At 37.9% G+C, this 19,592-nt stretch overlaps 2 protein-coding genes across 7 annotated transcripts in view; one reads left to right on the forward strand and one right to left on the reverse strand.

The window, feature by feature from the left end:
* Positions 1-19,592, forward strand: part of im:7136021 (uncharacterized) — a 168,711-nt gene that overhangs the window by 22,712 nt on the left and 126,407 nt on the right. The window lies entirely within an intron of this gene.
* mis18bp1 (MIS18 binding protein 1) overlaps positions 1-19,592 on the reverse strand; it is a 58,973-nt gene that overhangs the window by 13,401 nt on the left and 25,980 nt on the right. For both annotated transcript variants that reach the window (XM_055640373.1, XM_055640374.1), the window contains exons 6-14: positions 19,337-19,461; positions 15,804-15,891; positions 15,530-15,711; positions 12,957-13,102; positions 12,792-12,867; positions 8,303-9,587; positions 3,950-4,131; positions 2,314-2,450; positions 572-720 (exon numbers count right to left, since the gene is read on the reverse strand). In XM_055640373.1, coding sequence (XP_055496348.1) covers positions 572-720; positions 2,314-2,450; positions 3,950-4,131; positions 8,303-9,587; positions 12,792-12,867; positions 12,957-13,102; positions 15,530-15,711; positions 15,804-15,891; positions 19,337-19,461 — 2,370 coding nt within the window. The remainder of the gene's footprint in view (positions 1-571; positions 721-2,313; positions 2,451-3,949; positions 4,132-8,302; positions 9,588-12,791; positions 12,868-12,956; positions 13,103-15,529; positions 15,712-15,803; positions 15,892-19,336; positions 19,462-19,592) is intronic.

Consider the following 19,592-nt stretch of genomic DNA (forward strand, 5'->3'; position numbering starts at 1 on the left):
CATTCAACAGGTGGGGGATGAATGAGGATGTAGGATGAAGCCATTTCTAAGCTTAGAAGAGCAGAATAGCGGCTCGTAATGCTAACTGTAGGTACTCTGGAAATCCGGTAAACTCGTGACGTTTTTTCAACACTGTGAAAAATGTCCACGAGTAAAAAAATACTCGTGATGAAATTTTTAAAAACTTTTTACTCGTACGAGCTGCTACGAGGCATCCACGAATTCCAACGGACCCGCTACGGACATTCTCCAAGTTCGAATCAGTGGAAAACTCGGGAGAACTCTTGAATTACCTCGTACAGTGGGACAGGCCCTTTACATAGTTGCAATGTTTCCCTCAGTTAGTAGCCCAACACCAGCTCTCACAGGCAGCGCTTCCGCACCAGACACAGGGGCAAATCCTGGATCTTTCTGGCCATCAGTGCAGAAGGACTCTCATAACCACTTTTAGTGTTGATTCCATAATAACTCATTCCTGAAAGAGCATCCTGCAAACTTAGCAACATACCGCACAATCTATTAATAAAGACCCCTAAGCAGCAGTTACATTTATTTTTGTTAGATTAATTACCCATCAGTAGGTTCTAACATCCGAGGACTGATGTGGTTCCACTGTGGTGTTTTGGTATCAGGAAATATGATTGAAGATGGAGTAGTTGGGTTTGTTTGAAGTTTGAAAAAATCATCGCTATCCTCTCGGCTGCCAGAAAAGCTTGGAAGCTGCATATAGTTACAAATGGATAAAAAGAGTCGGCTGTAAATTTGCAGATCTGAAATTTGTGATCTAAATATTTACATTTATGCTGCAAATTAACATAACATTTAATAATTTGCTTCATGATGATTGCCTTCGTGCCATTTTAAATGTATTCATTCCAATTTATATAACAATGAGTTAGCTTACTTCTAATATTCTGTATTGAATCATCCTGTATATGTAGCTAAATATGCAAATGGTGGCCTTAAAAGAGCCACGTTCTGAGTTTGTTTAAGCTCCAAAGGCACTAGAAATGTTATTGTAAACCTATTTTCTAATTGGAGTTGTATACGGCCTACATGCATATATTTTATTTACCATGTTGTATGCCATTGTCCAACATTTTGAGTCATAAGAACCTTTTGGGTAATAACACTCAACTATTTACAATTTTTTAATTTATTTTGCATTTAAACACCAAAAAGCCTACTGCCATAAAAAGCAGGACTTTCACCAAAAACACATGTGAAGATTGCAGTGTAGATTTACATCTGATGCATCTGTACATTTGTAAAATTGGGGGATTGGTGACTGAAGCTTATATGAATGGGACTGCCTAACAAAAACCATCAATGAAAAGATAATCTGACTTTTGATTCTAAATGAAAAAAAGAGTAGTTGGTACCAATTCGGGCACAAGATATTGTCTGATTAATATTACATGACTAAATGTATTTTATATGCAAAATCTCGGTGGATTAATGTACTGTCTCTTCCTGATTAAACTGCTTAAGCCATTGTGAGTAATGATTTGCTGACAGTGCTTTAGCTGCTGTTTATTTCACATTCCCATTTGATATTTGGTCATGTCAGCCCACCAACTCACACTGGTTCACAGAGCAATCCTAAACCCACAGTTTTTTTTCCTGGAATCTATTCTCCCCCAAATTCCAACTCTTCCTTGATTGTACAACACATCTACAGTCTAAGTGCAACTTACAATGGTCAATTATCCTCCCAATCTGTAAGTCTTTGTGATATAGGAGGAAAGTGGAGCACCTGGGGGGAAACCAGAGCACTCCAGTTTCATCCTGCAACCCAAAGACAAGGGTAGAACAGTTAATTCTATATTGTCAGCATAGGAGTTGAGGACTGAACCGGGTCGTCAGAACTATGAGGCAGCAAATCTACTACCTGAACCACTGTTTCACCCTAAATTAACAATTTGTGTTTTATACTTGCCTATCTAATACCTTGGGTGGCTGAATTGGATGTTAAATTGTGTGGGATAGACTAGAGGATAATCTCCTCATCCTTTATGACAATAGTATTTACAGCATAACCCTTGTGAAGATTATAATTATGTTTCTAATTGTCATGCTACACAAACTGTAGGCATGTGCAGACTATAGACATGTCTATCAGTGCTGTTCACAATCCTTCAGAAGTATATTCACTAATGCCATATAAAATTGCAGTAACATATCTTGCATTGATAAACCAAACCCAATAGAAATAGCAGGGGACATCAATTTAGATTTCAAAAGAATTTGGTTATAATATTTAAACATTTTAAAATATTTAAAGAATATTTTATTCTAAAGAGTGTCCCTAACCTTTATTCGCTTATGTTCAAATTCTGTGTCATTGAAAATGTCTTCATGTTCATCCTTTGGCATATGTTCCAGGAAGGATCTTACTTGGTGCTTTCTTTTCAGTGTTCCAGGCCGTGCTATGATTTTTTTAGGTTCCTCTATAAAGCATAACATTTATTGAATAATTGGGCAGACAAAAAGGCATATCTTTGATTATCTTACCTAATCATGCAACTTTAAGCACAGGCAGATTAATTTTCATAATCCAATAACACTCTCACAAAGAAGGTATTAATATAAAACCAATTGCTGGCTATATGTAGTTTTGGGAGGTTTTATTTTTAAATAAATCTGCACTTACAGGACTTCAATTAAAATATTAATTAATTGTTTTCTATATTGTAAAGTGAATAAAAGGCTCTAAAGAAGCACAAGAGAAATGGAAATATTCATAATGTAATAGAGTGTCTGGTAGAGCGCTTTACCAGATAGTTAACCATTCTCCCCTAACTTTCAACACAGGTTTTAATACAGAAACAAATTGTACATATCTTTTCCAGAGCAACAAAAGTATATTTAAAATAGCTAATGGCCCCAGGAAACAAAGGAGAGGATATCGAAATGTCGTGGGAAAGGGCGAGTGGGACAATGGGGGTGACCTAGAGCCAAATGAGGGGGCGGAAAGCCCACAGGAAAAGTATGCTGGAGGAGAGAAAAAGTGTATTGAACAAAAGCAAGAAGAGAAAGAATTGGAGCAACACAGTGGCACAGCGGTAGAGTTGCTGCCTTACAGCGCTGGTGACCCGGGTTCAACCCCGACTGCGGGTGCTGTCCGTAAGGAGTTTGTACGATCTCCTCATGACGGTATGAATTATCTCTGAGATTTTCGGTTTCCTCCCACGCTCCAAAGACGTACTGGTTTGTAGGTTAATTGGCTTTGTATAAGTGTCAATTGTCCCTAATGTGTGTTAATGTGGATAGTGTTAATGTGCGGGGCTTGCTGGTCGGTGCGGACTTGGTGGGCTGAAGTGCTTGTTTGTACGCTACATCTCTAAACTAAAATGCAAGAATGGTGACAGGTATGCAAAAGAAGTGTATTACACAGAATCTTAATGGTGGAAAATGAGAAGGCATTGAGGAACAGAAGAGGAGAGTGGCATTATTGCTGTTGAAAGTACGATGGGGCAAATCTAATGGTGATAATGTGGGGTGGAAGTGTTCGGTTACATCTGGAGGAACTAACATTAAGAAAAACTGGATCATGGAAAATGTTCAACGTAAGGATTGTATTCTTTAAAATTTTTGGCAAAAGAATCCAGTAATTCCAATTTTTTTTAAATAACAGGGAACTTTGGTTGCCTTTTTCATCATTTCCTCAGAATCGAAAGCACATACTCCTTTGCTGATAAAAAATGATAAAATGAAGAGTGGAGAACACTGGTTGAAATTGGATATTAAAAAGTGCATCAGTTTCTGCAGCAATTGGATTGAGATTAGATACCTTTTTCTATGGATAATATATGCTCTTAATAGCTGATGGCTAACTAAGTTGCTAAAGTATGAGTCAATAATCATAGTGGAAAATGAGTTGATGACTGATGGAAAAAGGCATTGTTTTCCCCCCAAATGTTTACAAATAGGACATTTGTATTCTAACCTTGCTTGTTTTTATCATTGGAACCTTTATTCTTCTTCTGTTTCATTTCAGTTTTTTTGCACCATTTAGGCTGTTGCTCAGCTAGGTACTTTTGTTGGCACTCCTCAGCAGAACGTGTACCAACGGATGCTGCAACGTTTTCCCAGAAACCATATTTATGTTTTGGAAATGCTGCAACTGATCTATTAGGAAAGACATAATGAAGAAGTAAACACATATTAAGATCATTTTTATAAATTGTGAATTCTCCACATATTACTGGAGTGAAGCAATAATAAATCAAAGGAGAAAGTAAGTAATATAATAAACATAAATAAGAATGTGGAGGCACCCATGCTAACGTGTCAACTTTAAGACATTAGATTTTTTCAGTTAGATCAAAGGGGGTATATATAAAGACAGCAGTGTAGAAGTTGCTCCTTTGAATAAAGAAGGCAATAATACGGGAGATTTCTTTACCGTAACAAGTTTAAATTGTGCTTACTGGGGAAAATTGTACAGCTAAAAGTGGAGAAGAATATCCAATTTATGAATTCTGTTAAATGCTCATTACACTGATTTGCATAATTCTTGCTTCATTAGTCAATTTATCAGGACAGTAAGAAAGTGTAGTTCTTTTGGCTTGTTCTTATATTAATATTCTGAATCAATGATGAAATTGGGGGGCAATGTGCTGTGTAATAGACAGCGTATGCATTATGTACTTGGTGGCTATCTGTAATCGAAGATCACTCTTATTCATGAAACCATCTAAAATCCCACAGCTCTAATTCAGTGAGACACAGTTATGAACTCTAAAGAAGGGTCTCGACCCAACACGTCACCCATTCCTTCCCTCCAGAGATGCTGCCTGACCCGCTGAGTTACTCCAGCGTTTTGGTTCAACCTTCGATTTATACCAGCATCTGCAGTTCTACTCAACAACATACCTCGGTGACTGCCAATCACCACCACCCCCCGAACACTTATTATTATTTATTCAAATCATTTGCTATGTCGCTCTTCCAGGGAGATGCTAAATGCATTTTGTTGTCTCTGTACTGTACATTGACAATGACAATTAAAAATTGAATCTGAATCTTCCTACACATAGGATCTTCCTCTTCCAAGTACCAACTGATTTCTGATTACAGCAGAGATAGTCGATCTGGTGATTTTCAAAAAAAATGCCAAGAAAGGCAAAGACCATCTTAGCAGGAAGCAGATAGATAGGTGACAAACATCTGAAGGGAAATGTCAGCATTATTGGCAGAATAGTCTTATGAGATAACAAAATGGTGCCATTAGCTAGTGAGTATACATAGGAGAAACAGTCAGATGGCTAACCAATTCTGAATATTTTGAACTGCTGCTATTCCCTTCTTTAATGCCGTTATTAAATGAGGACATCAGCCCATTACACTTTTTTCACTAATCTCTCAATCATTGATAATATGAGCAGTTTTTCCACAACTGCAAGTTATATTTAGGATGAGAGCTTCAATTGAAAAACTGGCATCCAAGGCATATCTCTGCCCACTCTCCTAACCTGTCCAAGTCCTTCTGCAGAGGCATTGCTTCCTATACACTGCCTGCCCTCCACCTATCTTAGTATCATCTGCAAACTTGGCCACAAAGCCTTCAATCCCCTTATCCAAATCATTAATATACAACGTGAAGAGAAGTGGCCCCAGCACAGACCTTTGCGGAACTCCAATAGTCAACCTGAAAATGTGCCTTTCATTGCAACTTTACCTTCTGCCATTGAGCCGACCGATTATCCATACTGGTATCTTCCCTTTAATACCATGGGCTCTCATCTTCCCTAGCAGCCTAACGTGTGGCACATTATTGAAGGTACGTCCCTGTTAATGAAGGGCAAGGCAGGCAAACGTAAGGAAGCTTGACAGACGAGGGAAATTGAGGCATTGGTCAAGAATAAGAAGGATGCGTGGGACAGGTATAGGCAGCTGGGATCAAGTGTATCCCTAGAGGAGTCTTGGGAACTAAGGAATAAACTAAAAATTGAAATCAGAAGGGCATAAAGGAGCCAGGAGATAGCTCTGGCAGTTTGCATTAAGGACAATCCCAAGAGATTTTATAAAACATAAGGGGAAAATGGGTAACTAGAGAGTGCGGGACGTCTCAAAAATCATAATGGTTCCTCCGTGTGGAGCCAAAAGAGGTGGGCAAGGTCCTCAATGAGTATTTCTCCTCTGTATTTACTGAGGAGAAAGGTAGGATGACAGAAGAACTAGGGGCAGTCAATGGAATTGTCTTGAGAGCCATCAGTGTTACTGTTGAAGAGTTGCTGAAGGTACTATCGTGTATGAAGGTAGATACATTTCCTGGGTCTGATCAGATATATCCGAGGACATTGTAAAAAACTAGAAGCAAATTGCAGGAGCCATGGTTGAAATTTACGAGTCGTCTTGTATACAGGAGAGGTACCGGAAGACTGGAGGGTGGCAAATGTTGTGCCTCTATTCAACAAGAGCTGCAAGGAAAATGCTTTGAACTATAGGCCAGTGAGCTTGTAGTCGGAAAGAAACTAGAGAGTATTCCGAGGGATAGGATATACAGGCATTTAGATGAACAAGGGCTGATTAGGGATAGTCAGCATAATTTTGTACGTGGGAGGTCGTGTCTCACAAATCTTCTTTATTTTATTTTTTTTATTTTTTTTTTTTATTTGAAGTACGGTAAGTTACAATACTACACAACACATATTTCTTAATACATTTTTTGTACCGCTTCATTTTTTGAGCTTTAAGAAAAAGATAGAAGTAGAGAAAGTAAAGAAAGTGCGCAAGAGTCGTGAAGGTGCAGGAGAGTGTTGAGAAAAGAAAGCCCCTTAGAAAAGAAGTTAGAGGAGGAAGTAAAGAAAGAAAGTATACCCTAGAAAAGAAGGAAAAAGAAAGGAGAAACAATCGCTCTATTATAACATTAAACTCCGCAGAAAGGGGACTACCAACCAAGTCTGTTTTTGTTGTTTTGTTGTTTTTTTTAACCCCTCGTTGCCAGACCCTGGTACCTTCTATCTATCTATCTATCTATCTATCTATCTATCTATCTATCTATCTATCTATTTATTTATTTATTTATTTATTTTTAAAATTACTATTGCACCTTATGCTTGTAATAGTTCCAAAAACTTGGATCACGTCTTTTGGAAGTGGTCTGCTTTGCCTGCTAAGAGGAATCTCATCTCTTCCAGATGTAGTGTTTCAAACATATTTGAAATCCACATTTTTATTGTTGGTGTAGGCGCATTTTTCCAAAATTTAAGTATGAGCTTTTTTCCAATTATTAGCCCGTAATTGAGTAAATTCTTCTGAAACACGTTTAATTCAGGGTTACCTTCCGATATTCCAAAAATAATCCATTCTGGTTTTGGTACCAGTTTTATTTTAATTAATTTGTGTCTCACAAATCTTTTTGAAGACATGACCAAAAAGAGCAGAGCTGTAGATGTGGTATATATGGACTTCAATAAAGCATTCGACAAGGTTCAGCATGGTAGTCTGCTCTGGAAGGTTAGATCGCATGGGATCGAAGGAGAGATAGCTGAATTAATAGAAAATTAACCATATGACTATATAACAATTACAGCACGGAAACAGGCCATCTTGGCTCTTCTAGTCCGTGCTGAACACTTATTCTCACCTAGTCCCATCTACCTGCACTCAGACCACAACCCTCCATTCCTTTCCCGTCCATATACCTATCCAATTTATTTTTAAATGATAAAATCGAACCTACCTCCACCACTTCCACTGGAAGCTCATTCCACACAGCTGCCACTCTCTGAGTAAAGAAGTTCCCCCTCATGTTACCCCTAAACTTCTGTCCCTTAATTCTCATGTCCTCTTGTTTGAATCTTCCCTACTCTCAATGGGAAAAGCTTATCCACGTCAACTCTGTCTATCCCTCTCATCATTTTAAAGACCTCTATCAAGTCCCCATTTAACTTTCTGCGCTCCAAAGAATAAAGACCATAAAGATCTTTACCAGAAGCTTTCCCGTTTAAAGCAGTCTTTCAACCTGGCCCACCTTGATCAGACAACATTATCTGCCCCTATCATCATCAGTCCAGGCAGCATGAACTTGCATCAGCATACCTGATCTAAAGGTATTAGCAACACACCCATGCAGACTGTAATAATACTAATATTTCTCGTACAATTCACACTATTTAATAGAGGCAGTGTCCAGAATGCCATGCTTAATGGGCTCAAGCATTTGCCAAAAACATTTACAATATCTTGTTTTGATTTTTATTGAAAGGTTATTAAGATAAATTATGAGCAAGAAATTTATTTGAAAAACATAATAGTATTGAGCATAAAATTAACACGGTAATTGAGCTCTTACTTGTGCAGACAGTGGAGTTCTTTCTTAGTCCAGTGTACTGCTTCAGCATCATCAACCGATGGTAAGGAATTGCATAGTCTTTGATCTTTCTGCCCAGACCTAGTACGGGTTTCTGAGCCTGTATCTGTTGTTGATCTATTTTTTGGCATTGCCTTTTGAAAAGATCTTGTTGAATGTTTTGGTTTTCCTTCTGTGAAAACTTCCACCTCATTTGTTTCAGTTTGCAAAACATCTCCAGTAGATGACAGGGCTCTATTGAACTGATTTTTGTGTTGTCTTTTTGAAGATCGTTGGTTATACTCTGACACACTAGTTCCAAAGTTGTCATCATTTAGTTCTGCTGCACCCATTTGATAATCCTGATTTGTTTTAATATTAGCATTTAAGCTAAGTGCCTTGTTGATGATCTTGCCAATGTCCTCCTTGGTTGGAGGTGATGCCGTCTTCTCAGATACAAATTGATTTCTCATTGAAGGAGCAAGTTTTGATTGAATCAATGACTCTTCTGATTGAGACTCTTTGACACCAATACCTCCCTTAATTGCTAGTCCTCGGTTTTTCTGATTGACACACTGTTTGGAATTCATTCTTTTTAATTTTCTTCTAATGTTAATCTTGATATCTTCATTGGATGTAAAAGTCTCTGCTGATGAAAGCAAAGGTTCATGTTTTTGGAGTGATTTTGAAGAGTGATTTCCATTTTCATTATGGCTTTGAGAAACATATTTTTCATTGAAATCCTCCATATCAGATGATTCTGTCATTTTGACTGGAGATACATTTCTCCGATTTTTGCTGTTTTGGGTATTGTGTTGTGTTTTTGCTTTTTTAGATGTTGATTCGCTTGATTTTATTGTTCCATTGCGTAACTTGCTAAAGTTCTGAAGTATTGCTTTTATGGGTCTATCGTTAGATTTGTCTTCAAACATGTCGCTCTCACTTGTATCCCCTATTTCAGATGATGTACCCACATTTACAGAGACCAATTTGTTTCCTTTCTTTGTGTTTTGCTGAACATTGTTTAAACCCCCATCTAATTTTACCATTTTGCTCCTTAGTGTATAAGGATCACGAATTGGGGTTAAAACAATCAATGGGGTTAAATTACGATGATTTCTATGTTTTTTTATCTCATTATTTAAAGTACTTCCGTCCGATTTTAAAGTGGCCTCTCGTGTCAGCTTTTGTGGCTGATTTTTCAGACTAGATTTCACCTGTTGCTTTTTGGATTTTTCATTTGCGATTGTTGTCCTTTTAGCATCTCTTTTAATCTTCAAAACATGATCTATTAGAACAAATACAAAATTTAATTGTAGATTTGGTATTTAAATACAGTGAGCATCTATTGGAAATTATATGTTTTGCAAGGTCTCTTATAAATCTCTCCCCTCTCACCATAGGCCCACGCCCTCTAATTTTAAAATCCTTTACCCTGGGGAGAAAGACTGAGTGTTCACTTTTGCAGAAACCTCATGATCATGTCACCCCTCAGCCTCTTTCACTCCAAACAAAGTCCCAGCCTACCCAACCTCTCCCACAAGTCCAGGTAACATTCTGGTGAATATCTTCCTATGCTTTTCCAACTTAATTATATATTACCTAAAGTTGGATGACCAGAACTGCACATAATACTCCAAGTATGGTCTCACACTTATGCTTAGAAAATCATTTGTTTTACCATTGTAGAGCACAAAATCAGCTCGGGATGGAGGAATCAGTTGGGGAGAAAGAGAAAAAAGACACACAAGAAGCAACTTCATAGCTGTACATAGAATGTAACATGCTAACATATATTTGGCACCTGAAAAAAGGTACCATGGTATTGTACTTCTAATAAAATAAAAATCAAAAAAATTAAAAAAGCAACTTCAATTTCTCAGGGAGGACTTTGACATGGTTATTTCTTAAATTTACATAGAAATTAAAACACAAAAAGGTCAATTTGTTAATTCTTCTGCCAGCATTAAGCACAGCACATGCTTCCTACAAACCTCATTCCTCACTTAACTCATTAATACGTACTTATTTTCCTTTCTCCTCCATGTATAGATCTAGATTTCTCTTAAATGCATCAATATGATTAATAATATCTCAACAATGTTTTTATGACATAGAAAGATAGAAAATAGGTGCAGGAGTAGACCATTCGGCCCTTCGAGCCTGCACCGCTATTCAATATGATCATGGCTGATCATCCACCTCAGTATCCTGTACCTGCCTTCTCTCCATACCCCCTGATCCCTTTAGCCACAAGGGCCACATCTACCTCCCTCTTAAATACAGCCAATGAACTGGCCTCAACTACCTTCTGTGGCAGAGAATTCCACAGATTCACCACTCTCTGTGTGAAAAATGTGTTTCTCATCTCGGTCCTAAAAGACCCCCCCCTTATCCTTAAACTGTGACCCCGTGTTCTGGACTTCCCCAACATCGGGAACAATCTTCCTGCATCTAGCCTGTCCAACCCCTTAAGAATTTTGTAAGTTTCTATAAGATCCCCCCTCAATCTTCTAAATTCTAGCGAGTACAAGCCAAGTCTATCCAGTCTTTCTTCTTATGAAAGTCCTGACATCCCAGGAATCAGTCTGGTGAACCTTCTCTGTACTCCCTCTATGGCAAGAATGTATTTCCTCAGATTAGGAGACCAAAACTGTAAACAATACTCCAGGTGTGGTCTCACCAAGGCCCTGTACAACTGCAGTAGAACCTCCCTGCTACTTTACTCAAATCCTTTTGCTATGAATGCTAACATACCATTCGCCTTCTTCACTGCCTGCTGCACCTGCATGCCTACTTTCAATGACTGGTGTACCATGACGCCCAAGTCTCGTTACATGTCCCCTTTTCCTAATCAGCCACCATTCAGATAATAGTCTACTTTCCTGTTCTTGCCACCAAAGTGGATAACCTCACATTTATCCACATTATACTGCATCTGCCATGCATTTGCCCACTCACCCAACCTATCCAAGTCGCCTTGCAGCCTCCTAGCATCTTCCTCACAGCTAACACTGCCCCCCAGCTTCAAGTCATCCTCAAACTTGGAGATGTTACATTCAATTCCCTCGTCCAAATCATTAATAAATATTGTAAACAGCTGGGGTCCAAGCACTGAGCCTTGCGGTACCCCACTAGTCACTGCCTGCCATTTTGAAAAGGACCCGTTTACTCCTACTCTTTAACCATATAACCATATAACAATTACAGCACGGAAACAGGCCATCTCGGCCCTACAAGTCCGTGCCGACACAACTTTTTTCCCCTTAGTCCCACCTGCCTGCACTCATACCATAACCCTCCATTCCCTTCTCATCCATATGCCTATCCAATTTATTTTTAAAATGATACCAACGAACCTGTCTCCACCACTTCCACTGGAAGCTCATTCCACACCGCTACCACTCTCTGAGTAACGAAGTTCCCCCTCATGTTACCCCTAAACTTCTGTCCCTTAATTCTGAAGTCATGTCCTCTTGTTTGAATCTTCCCTATTCTCAAAGGGAAAAGCTTGTCCACATCAACTCTGTCTCATCATTTTAAAGACCTCTATCAAGTCCCCCCTAAACCTCTGCGCTCCAGAGAATAAAGACCTAACTTATTCAACCTATCTCTGTAACTTAGTTGTTGAAACCCAGGCAACATTCTAGTAAATCTCCTCTGTACTCTCTCTATTTTGTTGACATCCTTCCTATAATTGGGCGACCAAAATTGTACACCATACTCCAGATTTGGTCTCACCAATGCCTTGTACAATTTTAACATTACATCTTTGCTTCCTGTCTGCCAGCCTGTTCTCTATCCACATCATTACTGAACCCCCAATACCGTGTGCTTTAAGTTTGCATACTAATCTCTTATGTGGGACCTTGTCGAAAGCCTTCGGAAAGTCCAGATATAACACATCCACTGGTTCTCCCTTATCCGCTCTACTAGTTACATCCTCGAAAAATTCTATAAGATTCGTCAGACATGATTTACCTTTCATAAATCCATGCTGACTTTGTCCAATGATTTCACCACTTTGCAAATGTGCTGCTATCCCATCTTTAATAACTGACTCTAGCATTTTCCCCACTACCCGGTTCCCGGTTTTTTTCTCTCCCTCCCTTTTTAAAAAGTGCGGTTCCATCAGCTACCCTCCAATCCTCAGGAACTACTCCAGAATCTAAAGAGTTTTGAAAAATTATCACTAATGCATCCACTATTTCTGGGGCTACTTCCTTAAGTACTCTGGGATGCAGCCTATCTGGCCCTGGGGACTTATCGGCCTTTAATCCATTCAATTTACCTAACACCACTTCCCGGCTAACCTGGATGCGCTCAGTCTCATTGAAACAAAGGTTCTGCCATCAACTATTGCACATTTTGTTTTCAAGAATATTGTAGAAAATAAAATATCAAATAAAAGTTTTAAAATCTGTGGAACTATGAAACTGAAAAGATGAATGTGCATTACATAAATAATTGCAGAAAAGTTACATTTTCTTACGTTTATTGTTCCTTCTATTTGAACTTTCTGCAGGCATTTTTGAGGTCAAGGGGCTTCCATTTCGGTCATTCCCTCTCTGAATTTTTTTGTATAAAAACAACAAAAGTTACTTTAATGTCATAGATAATTGTTGTCTATTTATTTATTTAAAAAAATTATACTCACTGTATTCAAATAATCAGTTCCACCCTTCATGACAGTAACATTCAAGCTGTTGTCAGTCACCATTCTCTGCCCCCGCCAATACTCCATTGGAGCCTTAATGCAACGACCACTACGACTGTATTGTGTTTTCATGGAAATGTTACAATCTATTTAAAAACATTATAAATCTACATAAATATATTTTAAAATAAATTAACATTAAACATTGTGAAATAGTTAAATGGCAATGCCCACAACCCCACCTTTCTCCAACCCTGCATTCCTTTGTGATACAATACTTTTGGTTTGGCATCGCTGACATTATAATCACCAAAGTCAAATCATTCATTCTTTTGCTTAAAGCAAAAACATAACTTCTAGGTTTCAATATACTTGTTTTTGGCAGATTTGCATATTCTACTCAATTATTGATAAAGCTGTGAAATAAAATAACAAACTGCTGGAGGAATCTAAGCTAGATTTAGTACACATCTTGGTACAGAAGAGGGAGAGGGCCTTTGGCTCATGACAGTGTCGCAGATGTTGCCAAATTAAACTAATTTCTTCTGCCTGCACATGATCCACATCCCTATTGCATATTAATGTGTCCATCTCAAAGCCTCTGAATAGCTACTATTATATCTTCTTCCAGGGCTACCCCTGGCAGTGAGTTCCAAATGCCTCTGCCTGACATATTAAGCATTTGCAGCAATTTTTGTTCTTATTAGATAAGTAAAGAACTTCAGCTCCAAGCGTCCCCAGAATACAGGGTACACTTTGGGTTCCTTATTTAAACAAAGATGTACTCTACTGGGAGGTGATACATGAAGGTTTCACCAGTATCGATTCCCCAACTGCTTGTGGGGTGGGGGAAGAATGCTGATAAAGGAGTATGAGCCTGCTCAATGTGTAGTTTAGATGAATGGGAAATGATCTTAAGATACCAAGATGAAAAAATATCCAAGAACATATTTACGTGATCGGCAGAAATATTTGATATGATCTACATCAGACATTTTAGCAAAAAATTTAATAGAACTAAAAATGTGAATTCAAAATTGGTTGCAGAGGCTACCGAAAGTAGGGAAAATTTGAATGTATTTTGATGAATAATTGCTAATTATGTGGTTTTTGGGCATCCTGGACTTGAACGAAGGAATAGACTACAATCATAGCAGATATACTAAATGAGGCACAGTAGGTGTGGATGGGAACTATACAGACGCAGAAAAGAACAAAGACATAATTGCACAAATTCTCCAAAGTCAATGAACAGATTCAAGAATATTCAAATAGGCTAATGAACTTATCTCAAGGCAGTCGCAATGCAAAAAGAAGTTTGCTTCAGCAGTGACTTGTAAAGGGATACACGGAACAAGTGAACAAAATTACAACTGATACGCTCCAAGTGGGAAAATGCAAAATGTATATTGGACTATATAAGACTAATCAGACAAGTTTCTTAAAGGTTAAAAACCAGGAATTATGTACGTACAACTACACTAATCACCAAAAGTCAAGCAAATTAAGTAACAAAAATGAAATGTTGATTATATTTTAAGAGCTCAGGGGTAAACATGATTTCCAACATACAAAACCGTAATGATTATCTCTAATCAACCTCTGTCTATCCAAATATACATGTATCTTATACCTTTGAATCCCCTCCAGTAACTTACCTACTGAGAAGTTAGGCTTACTGGTCAATGGTTCCCAGGCTTTTCCTTACAACCCTTCTGAAACAAAGCCACAATATGAGCCAGTCTCCAGTCATCTGGCACCTCACCCTGTCTAACAATGAATCATATATCTGCCCCTGCAATTTCTCAAGCTTCCAACGGTATTCATGGATATATCTGATCAGGCCAGGAAGATTTATCTACCTTCATACGCTTTAGGACGTCCAGCCCCTCCTTGTCCGTAATACTCAAAGCAACTCCATTAACCTTCACAGGTTCCCCATCTTCATGTCTGTCTCCACAGTAAAAACAGGAGAAGTATTTGCAAACCTTGTTCATCACCTGCGGCTCCTCTCATAGATGATTGCTTTGGTTTCTGAGGGGCCTTATTCTCTCTCTAGTTATACTTTCGCTTAATATGCTTTTAAAATATATTTTAAAATACCATTGGATAGTGCTTAATTCATGCGACATCCTATTACTACCAACAGTTGTACAAAGGTACTCAAGATACAGTGCATTCATAAGCCATTTCATAATTAAGCACACACCAGCTGATCAAATAACTCATTATCAAAAAGTAATTTTCTATCTTGAATATTTTTTATAAATGACAAATGAAACAGGAGGATTAAAAAAATTAGTATTTCCTACTGTACAGCCAAGCCATTGCTATTCCACTAAAACCTGTATAAGAAAACAACAAATGTCTCCATCGCCACATCCTTTGGTCACCTTTACATCCTTTGACTACCTCGGCATTCCTTCTTTTTACATTGCAGTGACATGGGCAATGACACCAAGTACAAAGAGCCCACCTTTGCTCTACAGTTTGATGCACCTAACCATTTTGTTCATCTCCAATTTAAATAGTTGGCGATTTTCTAATGATGACCAAATATTGTACAAACTTACCATTCGCATATTTTTTGTGCCCTTCGTTTGCCATCCTTTGTCTAGCCAGCTTGTGCCTGGTAGTCGGAGTCTCATCCATCTCAATTGAGAGTATATCTTGTGATCTCAGCAATTTCATTGAAGATAACTTTTGAATTCTGTCTCCTTTATCCTTTTTTATGTCTGGATTGTTAGGCTTTTCGCTAAAAAATAACAATTACAGCAAACTAAAAAAAAACAAGACATTTATATTTTCTATATTAATTTTTCAAACTGGAATAATTTATTTACGTACCTTTTACTTTCAAGGAGTTGTTCAATACGATTCTTCCAATCCAATGGAAAACCACGAAAGAAGTGTTTTAATAATGTGCCAGAGATTCCTGTTTTTGAAAAATAAATCTATTATTCCAAAACAAGAGTTTTCTATTCTACTCTGTGATGAGCAATTGTCATAAATAAATAAATAAATAAATAAGCGTGTGTGTGTGTGTGTAAGCACACGCTATTGGGGGTTCAGTATTGATGTGGATAGAGAACTGCTGGCAAACAGGAAGCAAAGAGTAGGAGTAAACAGGTCCTTTTCACAATGGCAGGCAGTGACTAGTGGGGTACCACAAGGCTCAGTGCTTGGACCCCAGCTATTTACAATATATATTAATGATTTGGACAAGGGAATTGAATATAACATCTCCAAGTTTGCGGTTGACACTAAGCTGGGGGGCAGTGTTAGCTGTGAGGAGGATGTTAGGAGGCTGCAAGGTGACTTGGATAGGCTGGGTGAGTGGGCAAATGTATGGCAGATGGCAGTATAATGTGGATAAATGTGAGGTTATCCACTCTGGTGGCAAAAACAGGAAAGCAGACTATTATCTAAATGGTGGTCGATTAGGAAAAAGGGAGATGCAACGAGACCTGGGTGTCATGGTACACCAGTTATTGAAAGTAGGCATGCAGGTGCAGCAGGCAGTGAAGAAAGCAAATGGTATGTTAGCATTCATACCAAAAGGATTTCAGTATAGGAGCAGGGAGGTTCTACTGCAGTTGTACAGGGTCTTGGTGAGACCACACCTGGAGTATTGCATACAGTTTTGGTCTCCAAATCTGAGGAAGGACATTATTGCCATAGAGGGAGTGCAAAGAAGGTTCACCAGACTGATTCCTGGGATGTCAGGGCTATCATATGAAGAAAGACTGGATAGACTCGGTTGGTACTCGCTAGAATTTAGGAGATTGAGGGGGGAATCTTATTGAAACTTACAAAATTCTTAAGGGGTTGGACAGGCTAGATGCAGGAAGATTGTTCCCGATGTTGGGGAAGTCCAGGACAAGAGGTTACAGCTTTAGGATAAGGGGGAAATTCTTTTAGACCGAGATGAGAAAAACATTTTTCACACAGAGAGTGGTGAATCTCTGGAACTCTCTGCCACAGAGGGTAGTTGAGGCCAGTTCATTGGCTATATTTAAGAGGGAGTTAGATATGGCCCTTGTGGCTAAAGGGATCAGGGAGCATGGAGAGAAGGCAGGTACGGTATACTGAGTTGGATGATCAGCCATGATCATATTGAATGGCGGTGCAGGCTCGAAGGGCTGAATGGCCTACTCCTGCACCTATTTTCTATGTATACACACACACACACATATATATATATATATATATATATATATATATATATACACATATATATATATATGTATATACACACACATATATATATATATATACACACATGTATATATATATATATATATGTATACTATATATATACATACACACGTATATGTGTATGTATATATATGCGCACACACACACATATATATATATACACACACACACACACACACACACAATCACTTTACTTTCTTCAAAGCATGTTAATACCATTGTTTTTCTTTCAATGTTCTAGCCCGTGCCGATATATATACACATACATACATATATATATATATATATATATATATATATATATATATATATACATATATATATATATACATATACTTATACGTATATATATATATATATATATACATATATATATATATATATATATGTGTATATATATATATATACATATATATACATATATATATATGTGGGTATATATATGTGTGTGTGTGTATACACACACACACACGCATATATTTGTGCCAGCAAAATTAGCAGCTATCATTCTTATCAACTGAAGATAGACACAAAAAGCTGGAGAAACTCAGCAGGACAGGCAGCATCTCTGGAGAGAAGGAATAGGTGACGTTTTGGGTCGAGACTCTTCTTCAAACTGGTTAAGAATTAGGGAAACAAGAGATATAGACGATGATGTAGAGAGATAAGGAACAATGAGTGAAAGATGCAAAAAATTAACGATGAAAAAAGGAAACAGGCCGTTAGCTGTTTGTTGGGTGAAAACGAGAAGCTAATGCGACTTGTGTGGAGGAGGGATAGAGAGAGAGGGAATGTCGGGCTACCTGAAGTTAGAGAAATCAATATTCATACCACTGGGCTGTAAGCTGCCCAAGTGAAATATGAGATGCTGTTCCTCCAATTTGTATTTAGCCTCACTGACAATGCAGGAGATCAAGGACAGAAAGGTCTGTGTGGGAATGGGAAGGAGAAATAAAGTGTTTAGCAACCGGGAGATAAAACTAATAGAAGTTTAAACCAGCATCTGCAGTTCCATCCTATACATTAATCAAGAATAGTATCTCTTTTAAGATGACAATTTTATACCGTACCAACTTCATCAAGATACATTACTTTCTACTCTGGTCATCATAACAGGGAGGGTTCAAAAATAATAGATTTATTAGGATAATATCAGATATGGGGGGGGGTTGAACCCATCTGCAAAGGATGAAAATCATTTTGTTTATATTCTAGGGAAAAGAGATTGGGAAATGGAGCAATGAATGACTGTAAAATTTTGGAAACTTTTAACACAGCAGGGCATGTATTTTCACTTTATGGAAAAGCAAAAACAAGTCGCAGTTTAACTTAGTGTAAAAATACAGCGTGGAAACAGGCTCTTCGGCCCTCCGAGTCCTCGTTGACCATTAATCACCCGTACGCTAGTTCTATCCTTTACACTAGGAATAATTAAACTACAAACCTACACAGCTTTGAAATGTGGGAAGAAACCGGAACATCCAAGCAGTTACAGGGAGAATGTACACAGACAGTATCTAACCTGGGTTTCTGGCTCTGAGGCAGCAGCTCTATGCTGTGCCACCCTATTCCTGAAGTCTAATCTCTTAGTTTGAGGCTGCATCTACTCTGAGAAGCACCCATAAATTTTTTGTTTCTATCCGAATACTAACAGATATTACATTAAGGTACTCTTGATGAAACACAATCGTGTAGAGAATATATAGGAAAGAAGAGATTGAGGCTAATTGAGAACTGAAAATACTGAAAGTACTTAACAGATCAAACTGCATCCATGGATTGAGATAGCTAGGTTTACAGATCGATGACCTTTCATCAGATGGAGATTAATCGCGTAGTTCTATAAATCAAGAAATAGTCAGATGGCTTCTAAATGTGCTGCACCATTCTATGAATTCAGCACATACTCATTTAGGCTTAGAATGTAGAAAGGATAGAACATATTATCGAAAATCTAGAAATGCATACATGGAAATGGAAGACTGTGGCAATATTGTTAGAAAAAATGGTAGCAATTTTCAAAAGAACATAAACACAATGGACTATCTAGGCCAAGTGATTTGTTTCAACAATACATTTGAGAATGAATTTTAGTTTAAACACAAAACATCTGTGCCAAATAATTATGTTCCAATAGAACATATACGGCCACTCTTGTATACCTTGGTTCTTCATCGTGACGTAATCCATTGGACCTTTCAGAACATAAATTGAACCAGTAATAGATTTCAGTTCTGTCTGGTTAATTCTTTCAGCAATTACATTACTATGCCAGTATATTTTATCCCTGTTTGGGAAACACATATGTATTAGTTTATATAGTATGTTTAATATATAAAAGATTTAACACCAATACTTAAAGCACCAGATATGCTATTGAACATAACCAAATTAATTGCCTCCATTAAATTGGAAGAA

Source organism: Leucoraja erinacea, chromosome 9 (assembly GCF_028641065.1).
Source record: "Leucoraja erinacea ecotype New England chromosome 9, Leri_hhj_1, whole genome shotgun sequence".
Lineage (NCBI taxonomy): Eukaryota > Metazoa > Chordata > Chondrichthyes > Rajiformes > Rajidae > Leucoraja > Leucoraja erinaceus.